We start from the raw sequence: 12202 nt of genomic DNA, 5'->3' as shown, positions 1-12202 counted from the left end.
TGCTGAAGTATTACTGCTAATTGCAGTGTCTATGCTAAAAGTATGCCTTTTCGCATCATTGACTTCATATTTTGCCAAATTCTTTCAGAATCCGTAAAAAATATAAATGCTGGACAAATGGCATTACTAGCTGTGAAAGGCATCAACAACTTCCCCCAGAGTGCAGGGAAACTGAAGGGCACTATCGATGTATGGTGGATTGTCCATATCCTTTTAATAGATACTAAATATAGATACTACAGGTGATCCGATATATACAAGTTTGTGTACAGGGTTTAATCCACACAATTTATATACATATTATAAGGAACATTCTTACAACAAATTCATGTCTATGGTGTAGTGTTTTTCATTCCCGACCAGAAGCCCTATCATTTGTATGTGAAATTGCAATACATAATGAATTGCACATAACAAATTAATGCCTATAGCGTAGCATTTTCTAGGTCGACTTAGGTAAATACCAACGCTAACCGTCCACTGTAGATAGGCATATTTTATCAAAATGTCATTTACATGGTGATTTTTAAGGGGCCGCGATAGCTCTGTCAGAGTGCCAGCCACATAATCTCAGGTCTCTGTCAGTTAGAGCCCCAGCCACATAATCTCAGGTCTCTGTCAGTTAGAGCCCCATGCAGCCACATAATCTCAGGTGGAGATCCGAGGTGAGTGGTTCAACACTCCCTACCCCTATTTTGAATTGTGTTTTCGGGAAGCTGAGAAATGGACAACAAATAAACAAAACAAAAAAACAACAACAACAACAAAAATATGGTCAATCAATGATAGCTTTATATATTCGATGTCAAATGTACTGCTTGTTAAGTAACAAGGGTCAAATGTGTTTCATTATTTAAATAACTTCTTCTCAGTAACGAAAATGCTCAAGGTCGTGATATCAGACATGCTGGGATGAAGGACTACCAAATTTGTTCAAAAGAAAGACTTTGACCTGCCACAGAGGTCAAATATGCTAAAATCATTTAACAAGTAATTTTCAATAACCATGCAAGAGCCCAGGGTCATGATATTAGGTCAATAGCCTGCTGGTATGAACAATATTTATCTACTTTCAAGGTCACAGAGATATGATGAGTTAAATCATTATTTGAAACAAATCTTCTCTCATATCTCGCCATGTTGGATAGAGTTTGCCCATGTAAGATAAATCTATCTTACATAGCATTTCATGCGCGCGGAGTAACCTGCGTTCAAGGGGGACAACTCTCACAACGTCGTCTGCTTGTGTTTACATCCGACAGTCCTTATCGTCAGTGTCGGTTTTGAAATGTTGGACTTAACTATAAAAATACATACATTCTTAGATAAATATATATCATATCAGCAGAAAGCAATAGGGCTACATGGTTTAACGATTAGACATTTCATCTGAGCGGAATATTGTTTACTCTACTGTAGTCTGTAGGCCTACTGTCAGTAACTGTTAGGCCTACTCAGTAACCTGTGTATTTGGAAGTTGGGAATTGGCTCTTAAATGAACGAACATTCGGTAAAAATGACACCCCTCGATGTTCATATAAAAATATTTATTTTAATTGTAACTCAGAGTCTATATTTGTGTATAGTAACCATGAAAACTAACTGTCATCTTAGCCTTTCAATATGATCATCGTTATCGACTGACCTACCTTCGTCATTCCATCAAGACAACCGATTAAACACATATAATCCTATGTCACAGAAAAGATCGAATACTCGTATAGAGTCACTGTTCGCTGGTTCACACACGAAGTTGCCAAAATCACAGTGAATTTAAAATTACCAGCCACGAAACATCGCCGCGTCATGGCGATCAAGATCGACATCACTCTCAATATCCTTGAACTATGAATGGAATTCCAATGACAGTCGTGACGTCATGCAGTGACGTAGTATTTTATAAAAAAAAATTGACTTGACAATTAAAAGTACAGTGTGTTCTGTGAAATGATTAAATATGTCGAGGTGCAAATCAAATTATATGTAAAGTTTGAAAACTCATTTTAACGTTGGCGTTGGCTTTCAGTATTGTTGATAGAACTTCTTTTTCTCGGATGTTGACAATTTGATCACCGCCACGTAAAAAGTCGGTCAAGTTACGGTAATTTTTATCGGCGAACTGTTCATTCGTTTATCACTTAACCACAAAATGAATAAAATTTGCGTGCAAACTTAGTTTGCCAAAAGATGGTATGATCTTTCAGAATATCACAAGTATTTTTAGTAAAAACGTCAAATAAAGAAATTAAAAAATTGAAGAAAATGGATGGCTGAGGGACACTTTCGCCAGAAATTCGGTAATGATATGAGAGAAAAAGACTCTTTCATTATGTGTGTATGTAGGATAGGGATATTCCACCCTCAGGATCACAAAATGTGGTAAAACCCTCGGCAAGCCTCGGGTTTCACCATATTTTGTGACCCCTCGGGTGGAATATCCCTATCCTACATATACACATATGAAAGAGTCTTATAATCTTCATGACTAGGCCCATCAGCCTGTTGTTTTAGTCTTAATGTGGTAATGAGATCATACAAGAACTTGGAGAAGTATCAGACTATTGGCAAGGCTGACCCTGTCACATCACCATGGATACTTTTGAATAACATCATAGTCAGATAATGTCACATTTGGCAGGGACACCAGATGTATAACTATAGAAGAAATATCTTGAAGAAATCTAATCCCACAGATAAAACAAGAGTAGAAATATCTGTATGATATCTGCAGATGTTTTATGATTTATCTTTATTGGTTGATAAATGAATAGGAAGTTTCCTTAACTAGACTACATGATGGAGGTATGTTGATGTTGCTGCCGTTCCTGCTGAAACAACATAAAGTGTGGAAGAATTGTCGTCTGAGGATATTTACTGTGGCTCGTATCCTTTTGTATAGCACTTTGATATACCATGTATCATAGTGCAGGATTTGTAACATTAAGATTTGTGTTTATTACTTGAAATAATGTTTGTTTGTAAAAAAAATGAGGAAAATGCTACTCTTTGTAAGAAACTGATATTGTGCAACCACAAAATTTTCATTTCTAGAAAGATAATTTTCAACATACAATAAAATAAAAATCCTTAGCTGAGACCAGAACTTGAGGATAACACTATACAGATGAAGAAAGACCTGGAGATCTTTATGTATCACCTGAGAATAGAGGCAGAGGTCGAGGTTGTGGAAATGGTAGGCAACTCTCCAATCAAATGTTCTGTAACATAACCAAGGCATTAGGTTCACCAATCAAAAGTTTTGTGTCATAATCAAGACATTCACCAATCAATTGTTCTATAGCTTAACCATAGCATTATATTGACCAATCAAAAGTTTTGTGTCATAATCAAGACATTCACCAATCAATTGTTCTATAGCTTAACCATGGCATTATATTGACCAATCAAAAGTTTTGTGTCATAATCAAGACATTCACCAATCAAATGTTCTGTAAAATAACCGAGGCATCATATTATTATGTTTCCATTCCATCATAACATTGCAAAAAATTATCTATCTTTCATTTACACTCTCAAAAGATATCCAATCAAGCTCAAACTGTGTCAATTTTTTTTTAACTTTTCTTGTGGAAAATGTTTAAATGAGTTCTTTTTACAGGCTAACAATGATATATCAGCATACACGTATGAAAGAACATTGATGATGGAACAGAGGACAGAGATGTTGAAGGCAATGAGAGGAGGGTCCAAGCTTAGTGTAAGTACTAGAGGATGATGATGTTAAAGTCGATGAGAGGAGGGTCCAAGCTAAGTGTAAGTACTAGAGGATGATGATGTTAAAGTCGATGAGAGGAGGGTCCAAACTAAGTGTAAGTACTAGAGGATGATGATGTTAAAGTCGATGAGAGGAGGGTCCAAGCTAAGTGTAGTACTAGAGGATGATGATGTTAAAGTCGATGAGAGGAGGGTCCAAGCTAAGTGTAAGTACTAGAGGATGATGATGTTAAAGTCGATGAGAGGAGGGTCCAAGCTTAGTGTAAGTACTAGAGGATGATGATGTTAAAGTCGATGAGAGGAGGGTCCAAGCTTAGTGTAAGTACTAGAGGATGATGATGTTAAAGTCGATGAGAGGAGGGTCCAAGCTAAGTGTAAGTACTAGAGGATGATGATATTAAAGTCGATGAGAGGAGGGTCTAAGCTTAGTGTAAGTACTAGAGGTTGATGATGTTAAAGTCGATGAGAGGAGGAACCAAGCTTAGTGTAAGTACTAGAGGATGATGATGTTAAAGTCGATGAGAGGAGGGTCCAAGCTTAGTGTAAGTACTAGAGGATGATGATATTAAAGTCAATGAGAGGAGGGTCCAAGCTTAGTGTAAGTACTAGAGGATGATGATGTTAAAGTCGATGAGAGGAGGGTCAAAGCTTAGTGTAAGTACTAGAGGATGATGATATTAAAGTCGATGAGAGGAGGGTCCAAGCTTAGTGTAAGTACTAGAGGATGATGATGTTAAAGTCGATGAGAGGAGGGTCAAAGCTTAGTGTAAGTACTAGAGGATGATGATGTTAAAGTCGATGAGAGGAGGGTCCAAGCTTAGTGTAAGTACTAGAGGATGATGATGTTAAAGTCGATGAGAGGAGGGTCCAAGCTTAGTGTAAGTACTAGAGGATGATGATGTTAAAGTCGATGAGAGGAGGGTCCAAGCTTAGTGTAAGTACTAGAGGATGATGATATTAAAGTCGATGAGAGAAGGGTCCAAGCTTAGTGTAAGTACTAGAGGATGATGATGTTAAAGTCGATGAGAGGAGGGTCCAAGCTTAGTGTAAGTACTAGAGGATGATGATGTTAAAGTCGATGAGAGGAGGGTCCAAGCTAAGTGTAAGTACTAGAGGATGATGATAATAATAAAGTTGATGAGAGGAGGGTCCAAGCTTAGTGTAAGTACTAGAGGATGATGATGTTAAAGTCGATGAGAGGAGGGTCCAAGCTTAGTGTAAGTACTAGGGGATGATGATAATAATAAAGTCGATGAGAGAAGGGTCCAAGCTTAGTGTAAGTACTAGAGGTTGATGATGTTAAAGTCGATGAGAGGAGGGTCCAAGCTTAGTGTAAGTATTAAAGGATGATAATAATAAAGTCGATGAGGAATTGAATAATTTACTTCCTAGTTTAATATTCGTTCAGTGTCATTGGTGATATTTTTAGAGCACCTTAACCGAATGAGTTCAATAATTCCTTGAAACATTAGCTATTGATCTGACCAGAGATTTCCTCTCTGTACAGCCCCAGGATATACTAGACAATGTGCATCGGAGCCCTGCACAAGTCAAGATACAACTAGAGACAGTCACCGAGGAGAGTCACCCTACAAGTCTAACAACAGAATCCTCGACGGACGAGGAGAAACTCGAGAATCACCAGTACACATTCACACCCTCCAATCTCTCCAGTGGCAAGAAAGCCTCTTCACCTTCCAGTCCGGTCAATGATCTCCTTAGTATGAAACCGTAAGTGTGCACCATTTAGTAGAATAATTTATTGTTATGCAGTCTATAATTTCAGTTCTATGTATGATCAGGCCTCTGTTTCATCAATGTTCCTTAACTTAAAATTTCCTATGGGAAGGCTTTACAGAATGTAATAAAATTTCTGTTAACTGAGATTTTTTCCGAAATCCAATAAGCTTTCCTTGGAAAGAAATTTAAGTAAAGGAATATGTGGAAAAAATCAGGCCAGATAATCTACAAAGATTTTTTGCAGTTAAACATTGAAAATTTTTCATTGATAAATAAATTATAAAAGTGAAATTTGATATAAAATCTTAATCTTGGTTTAGTTACCATCAACACTCTAAGTCTGCCATTGTCCTGTCAATATATGAGAAATGAAATAAAAGTTTACTCTTTGAAGGAGATTTTGGTTTTGTTGTATGAATAGCAGACTTTCGGTTTGAGTAATGTTAAAAGAGATTTTAAGTGTATTTTAAGTCTATAACAGCCTTTCAGAATGTGAATATCAATCTTTGAGTGCGAGTTGCTAACTGGCTTTCAGTGTGTTTACAACAGCTTTTGGATGCACTATTACAAATAACGGTATTAGTGTTTTGAGTGTAAGAAACTGCTATTATCTTAAATTTCACTGAAAAAATAAGTTAAACTGTATATCTATAGACATTTAAAAATTAATTGAATCGTGTCAGAAAAAGTGATTTGTTAGATCGTTTCAGAAATATGTTATAGCAATTTATACATAAATATCTATCTGTTGCTGTCTTGCAATAAATAAATGATTTTAATGTTGACCCATAATTGATTTCTTAGATAAGTAAAAATGCTAAGTTTTGATCATCACTGAGAGTTGTATTTGCTTAAATTAGCTTGATACCATTCAATTTTGATTATATACCCTATATCAAATATTTACCAATCTTTTCTATTTTGGTAGCAGACTCCCAAATTAAACCTCAACTTTATACTGCAGGAATTCTAATTAAACTTCATTGTTATTTTGTGAAAAATTAATTTAAATCACCAGAAAGGACAAATTAAGATATATCATATAAAGTATTATTTTGTAAAAAAAAAAAAAAAAGGTAAGTATGGTGAGAGTTAGACAGATATCATCTTTGATTCTGTACGTGCTTTATTCCTCAGTAGGCCTTCATCTCTGTTCGGGCGGTCATCCAAGACCAGCCCGATAAAGGACATTAACCCAATAATGGAACTTAAGGCTATCAAACCGTAAGCTGCCTGGTTCTCTCTTTTCCTATACACTTCACTTCATCTTCACACAGTCAGCAGCTAGTGTTTTACCATTCCTTTCCCTCAGAACATTTTTTTTCTGCAGCTTTTGTCGTTTTGCTCAGTATTTTTTACAGATTGTCTACTTGGTTCTGAATGCTTCATGCAGTTTCAGGAATTTTATAATTATTTGGTGATTATTTTAAAATGATTTCTTGACATTTGTTATCATTTAAAGATTATTTATTTTTCAACAGAATAAGGGTTGATTCTCAATGATTTTGTGGCAAGAATCTTACCATATGTTGCAAATAATCTTACGGCTGTTGCTAAACTTCAACAGGAAAAGGGTACTATTTAAGGGGGACTGCTACGTGATCACAATATTGAGACTTTTTTTAAATTTTTTTTTATTAAAATTGTTTTTAATATTTTCTGACAGATCAATTAATTGATAACACATTTGAAAGATACTCAAGAATTGATAATGGAAAGTAATGCAAAAACTGATAACATTCGAAAGATAAAGGAAATGCAGCTTCAGACTTACATAAGGGAGATAACTCTTTACACAGATCACAGGTACACCATAGAAGGTGACATAAACCCTTAAGATATTTTGTATTTGTAGAGAATTGAAGTAAGAAAATTGATGTCTTCATTGTAAGATCAAAGAACCTGACTTTGTGTATTTGTCAAGAAAATCACAGAAAATTACAAACTCATTTCAGCTACATGTATGAAAAGAAAGTTAATTGTCCGTGTATGTGAACCAAGAACACCGGAATTCTGAATTGCCTGCAAAACAGATCCTTTCATAGCAGCCAATCACATTTGTGTATATTCCATGTACTTTACCATATACTGAAGATTACTTACATTGTGTTCAAAATGAATATTTTATGTTTCACTCAGTGTGTACACTTGTGTAGTGGAAATTTAAGATGGAGCTTGCCTTATTCTACCTATATACCATTGGCAGTAGAGATTTCGATAAATGGCTGTTCCTTTTTTCCTGTAATAATTATCCACACACCTGGCATTTCTCAAATGATGAAGGGAAATAAAGATTATTGAACCTTAAATAAAAACAACAATAAAAAAAACAAAAAAAAACTTGGGAGTAAAGGAGGATAAATATAGCATGAATTGTAAGTAATCTACAGCATATGGAGTTGTTCCCATCATGTAGAAATGATATGGGCTTATTAAGTGCCATATAAATCTTCTAGAATGGGAATCATTTTTGCATCACCTAAATCACAAAAGGATTTCAAATATACTGATACACTGTCAAAGAATTCACTGAAAGAGCAAAGAACACATTGCTGTGTACATCACAAATTTTTCGCAGCTTCGAGTGATTTTCCTGGCATTTTACTATGTCTATATAAGGATAATATTTGTGCTGGAATACAGAATGACAACTCATTGAAAACATTATATATTTGTATGTAAATGTTCATCAGAATGGTCGTAAGAAAAAATTGATGATCAATTAACTCTCCCAGTGATATTTCAAGGTTAATTAGCTAGATGCGTTGCACCAATAAGAACAGAACAGTCACAGCTACACAGTGTGTATATATGTCAATCACAAATCACGATGAAATTTTTATACATACAGTGTATACACGAAAAGGTCTGAGACATAATTTGTGAACCTCTTTAAAATGGCTACAATTTATTGTGATAAAGCAGTATATAAGAACTTCAATTATCATTGTTATTGTTATTAAGTGTTACCCATTGTCCATCTGTCTGTCACAATGTGGTTAAGAAGTTTTACAGATTTTATCAAGGTCTCATTGACAGCCATAGATCCTGATGTTTTGCATGGAAGTTTTTTAAGGTCAAATATCCATGATATAAAGTCCAAACTGAAAAATACAAGTTTTTTTGTTGATTATGTTTTAGACTTGATATTTTACCATAATCTCTCGTTATAGTTTGAAGGTTTTGGTTAGGAAGTTTTGCAGTTCGTATTGTACTCATTGATGGTGATAGGATGCTAATATTTTGCATGAAATTCATTTTTGGGTCAAGCATCTCTGTTTGCAGTCAAATTGGATTTATAAGGTTGAGGAAGATTTTTTAAAAAAGCCATGTTTTGAACTTGGCTACGTTATGTATTGAGCTCCATTTTCATCAAAATTGGAACACTTATAAACATGAAGATTTCAAAAATATGTCTTGTTTTGTAATAACTAAATAGTTCAAATCACACATAATTTTTAAAAAGGTTGTTTGCTGAATAATGGTGATCTTTTTGAATCACAGAATTCAATTTTTTTTTTTGAATTTCAATAATCATGAAAACTTTTTTTCCAATAATCATGAAAACATTCATTATTTTGACTTGAATCCAGTAACAGACTGAGTTGAACCATTTCATCACCAATAGCTATGATGACTCTTTTTATACAGCTAGTAAAAAGTGACCCATAATTGATTTCTTAGATAAGTAAAAATGCTAAGTTTTGATCATCACTGAGAGTTGTATTTGCTTAAATTAGCTTGATACCATTCAATTTTGATTATATACCCTATATCAAATATTTACCAATCTTTTCTATTTTGGTAGCAGACTCCCAAATTAAACCTCAACTTTATACTGCAGGAATTCTAATTAAACTTCATTGTTATTTTGTGAAAAATTAATTTAAATCACCAGAAAGGACAAATTAAGATATATCATATAAAGTATTATTTTGTAAAAAAAAAAAAAAAGGTAAGTATGGTGAGAGTTAGACAGATATCTTTGATTCTGTACGTGCTTTATTCCTCAGTAGGCCTTCATCTCTGTTCGGGCGGTCATCCAAGACCAGCCCGATAAAGGACATTAACCCAATAATGGAACTTAAGGCTATCAAACCGTAAGCTGCCTGGTTCTCTCTTTCCTATACACTTCACTTCATCTTCACACAGTCAGCAGCTAGTGTTTTACCATTCCTTTCCCTCAGAACATTTTTTTTCTGCAGCTTTTGTCGTTTTGCTCAGTATTTTTTACAGATTGTCTACTTGGTTCTGAATGCTTCATGCAGTTTCAGGAATTTTATAATTATTTGGTGATTATTTTAAAATGATTTCTTGACATTTGTTATCATTTAAAGATTATTTATTTTTCAACAGAATAAGGGTTGATTCTCAATGATTTTGTGGCAAGAATCTTACCATATGTTGCAAATAATCTTACGGCTGTTGCTAAACTTCAACAGGAAAAGGTGGACTGCTACCTGATCACAATATTGAGTCTTTTTAAAAAAAATTTTTTATTAAAATTGTTTTTAATATTTTTTGACTGATCAATTAATTGATAACACATTTGAAAGATACTCAAGAATTGATAATGGAAAGTAATGCAAGAACTGATAACATTTGAAACATAAAGGAAATGCAGCTTCAGACTTACATAAGGGAGATAACTCTTTACACAGATCACAGGTACACCATAGAAGGTGACATAAACCCTTAAGATATTTTGTATTTGTAGAGAATTGAAGTAAGAAAATTGATGTCTTCATTGTAAGATCAAAGAACCTGACTTTGTGTATTTGTCAAGAAAATCACAGAAAATTACAAACTCATTTCAGCTACATGTATGGAAAGAAAGTTAATTGTCCGTGTATGTGAACCAAGAACACCAGAATTCTGAATTGCCTGCAAAACAGATCCTTTCATAGCAGCCAATCACATTGTGTACATTCCATGTACTTTACCATATACTGAAGATTACTTACATTGTGTTCAAAATGAATATTTTATGTTTCACTCAGTGTGTACACTTGTGTAGTGGAAATTTAAGATGGAGCTTGCCTTATTCTACCTATATACCATTGGCAGTAGAGATTTCGATAAATGGCTGTTCCTTTTTTCCTGTAATAATATCCACACACCTGGCATTTCTCAAATGATGAAGGGGAAATAAAGATTATTGAACCTTAAATAAAAACAACAATAAAAAAAACCAAAAAAAACTTAAATGAGGATAAATATAGCATGAATTGTAAGTAATCTACAGCATATGGAGTTGTTCCCATCATATAGAAATGATATGGGCTTATTAAGTGCCATATAAATCTTCTAGCATGGGAATCGTTTTTGCATCATCACCTAAATCACAAAAGGATTCCAAATATACTGATACACTGTCAAAGAATTCACTGAAAGAGCAAAGAACACATTGCTGTGTACATCACAAATTTATCGCAGCTTCGAGTGATTTTCCTGGCATTTTACTATGTATATATAAGGATAATATTTGTGCTGGAATACAGAATGACAACTCATTGAAAACATTATATATTTGTATGTAAATGTTCATCAGAATGGTCGTAAGAAAAAATTGATGATCAATTAACTCTCCCAGTGATATTTCAAGGTTAATTAGCTAGATGCATTGCACAAATAAGAACAGAACAGTCACAGCTACACAGTGTGTATATATGTCAATCACAAATCACGGTGAGATTTTTATACCTATACACGAAAAGGTCTGAGACATAATTTGTGAACCTCTTTAAAATGGCTACAATTGTATAATTTTGTGATAAAGCGGTATATAAGAATTATTATTGTTATTGTTATTAAGTGTTATCCATTGTCCATCCGTCTATCACAGTGTGGTTAAGAAGTTTTACAGATTTTTAGGTCACCTGAGACGAAGTCTCAAGTGACCTATTCTAATCGCCTTTTGTCCGTCGTCGTCCGTCGTGCGTCCGTAAACTTTTTACATTTTCGACTTCTTCTCCAAAACCACTTAACAAAATTCAATGAAATTTGGCAGAAAGTTTCTATGGCTGAAGGTCAACCAAAATTGTGAATTATATGGTCCCCACCCCCCAGGGGCCTGAGGGGTGGGGCCAAAAAGGGTCAAATTGACTAAAACTTCAAAAATCTTCTTCTCTACTCTCAGATATGGTGGAGTCAAACACTCTTTATAGATGAAAGGGTCTTGTGGTGCTTTACCAAAATTGTGAATTGCATGACCCTGGGGTCTCACGTTTGCCCCTGGGGAGGGGGTAAACTTTACTATAGTTTATATAGGGAAATCACATTTTTGACTATTATTTGTTGGATTTGTATTGGAATTTATTCTAACTTGGTTCAAATTATCAGCATGGGATGACACTTTGATGGTATGTACATGTTTGCCCTAATTGACCCCCAGGGGCTGGTGGGCGGGGCCAAAAAGGGTCAAATTGACTAAAATTTCAAAAATCTTCTTCTCTACTCTCAGATATGGTAGAATCAAATACTCTTCATAGATGGAAGGGTCTTAAGGTGCTTTACCAAAATTGTGAATTTCATGACCCTGGGGTCTCACGTTTGACCCTGGGGAGGGGGTAAACTTTACCATAGTTTATATAGGGAAATCACATTTTTGACTATTATTTGTTGGATTTGTATTGGAATTCATCCTAACTTGGTTCAAATTATCAGCATGGGATGACAGTTTGTTGGTATGTACATGTTGGCCCTGGTTGACCCCCAGGGGCTGGTG

The 12202-nt window shown here is 34.7% G+C and overlaps 1 protein-coding gene across 2 annotated transcripts in view; it reads left to right on the top strand.

The window, feature by feature from the left end:
- Positions 1–12202, top strand: part of LOC117338190 (solute carrier family 12 member 6-like) — a 114189-nt gene that overhangs the window by 94993 nt on the left and 6994 nt on the right. For both annotated transcript variants that reach the window (XM_033899446.1, XM_033899445.1), the window contains 5 exons: positions 89–205; positions 2794–2883; positions 3102–3193; positions 3620–3718; positions 5243–5466. In XM_033899446.1, the coding sequence (XP_033755337.1) occupies positions 89–205; positions 2794–2883; positions 3102–3193; positions 3620–3718; positions 5243–5466 (622 nt within the window). The remainder of the gene's footprint in view (positions 1–88; positions 206–2793; positions 2884–3101; positions 3194–3619; positions 3719–5242; positions 5467–12202) is intronic.

This window comes from Pecten maximus, chromosome 11, assembly GCF_902652985.1.
Source record: "Pecten maximus chromosome 11, xPecMax1.1, whole genome shotgun sequence".
Lineage (NCBI taxonomy): Eukaryota > Metazoa > Mollusca > Bivalvia > Pectinida > Pectinidae > Pecten > Pecten maximus.
Note: the sequence above shows the minus strand (reverse complement) of the source record. Positions and strands in the feature narration are given on the sequence as shown.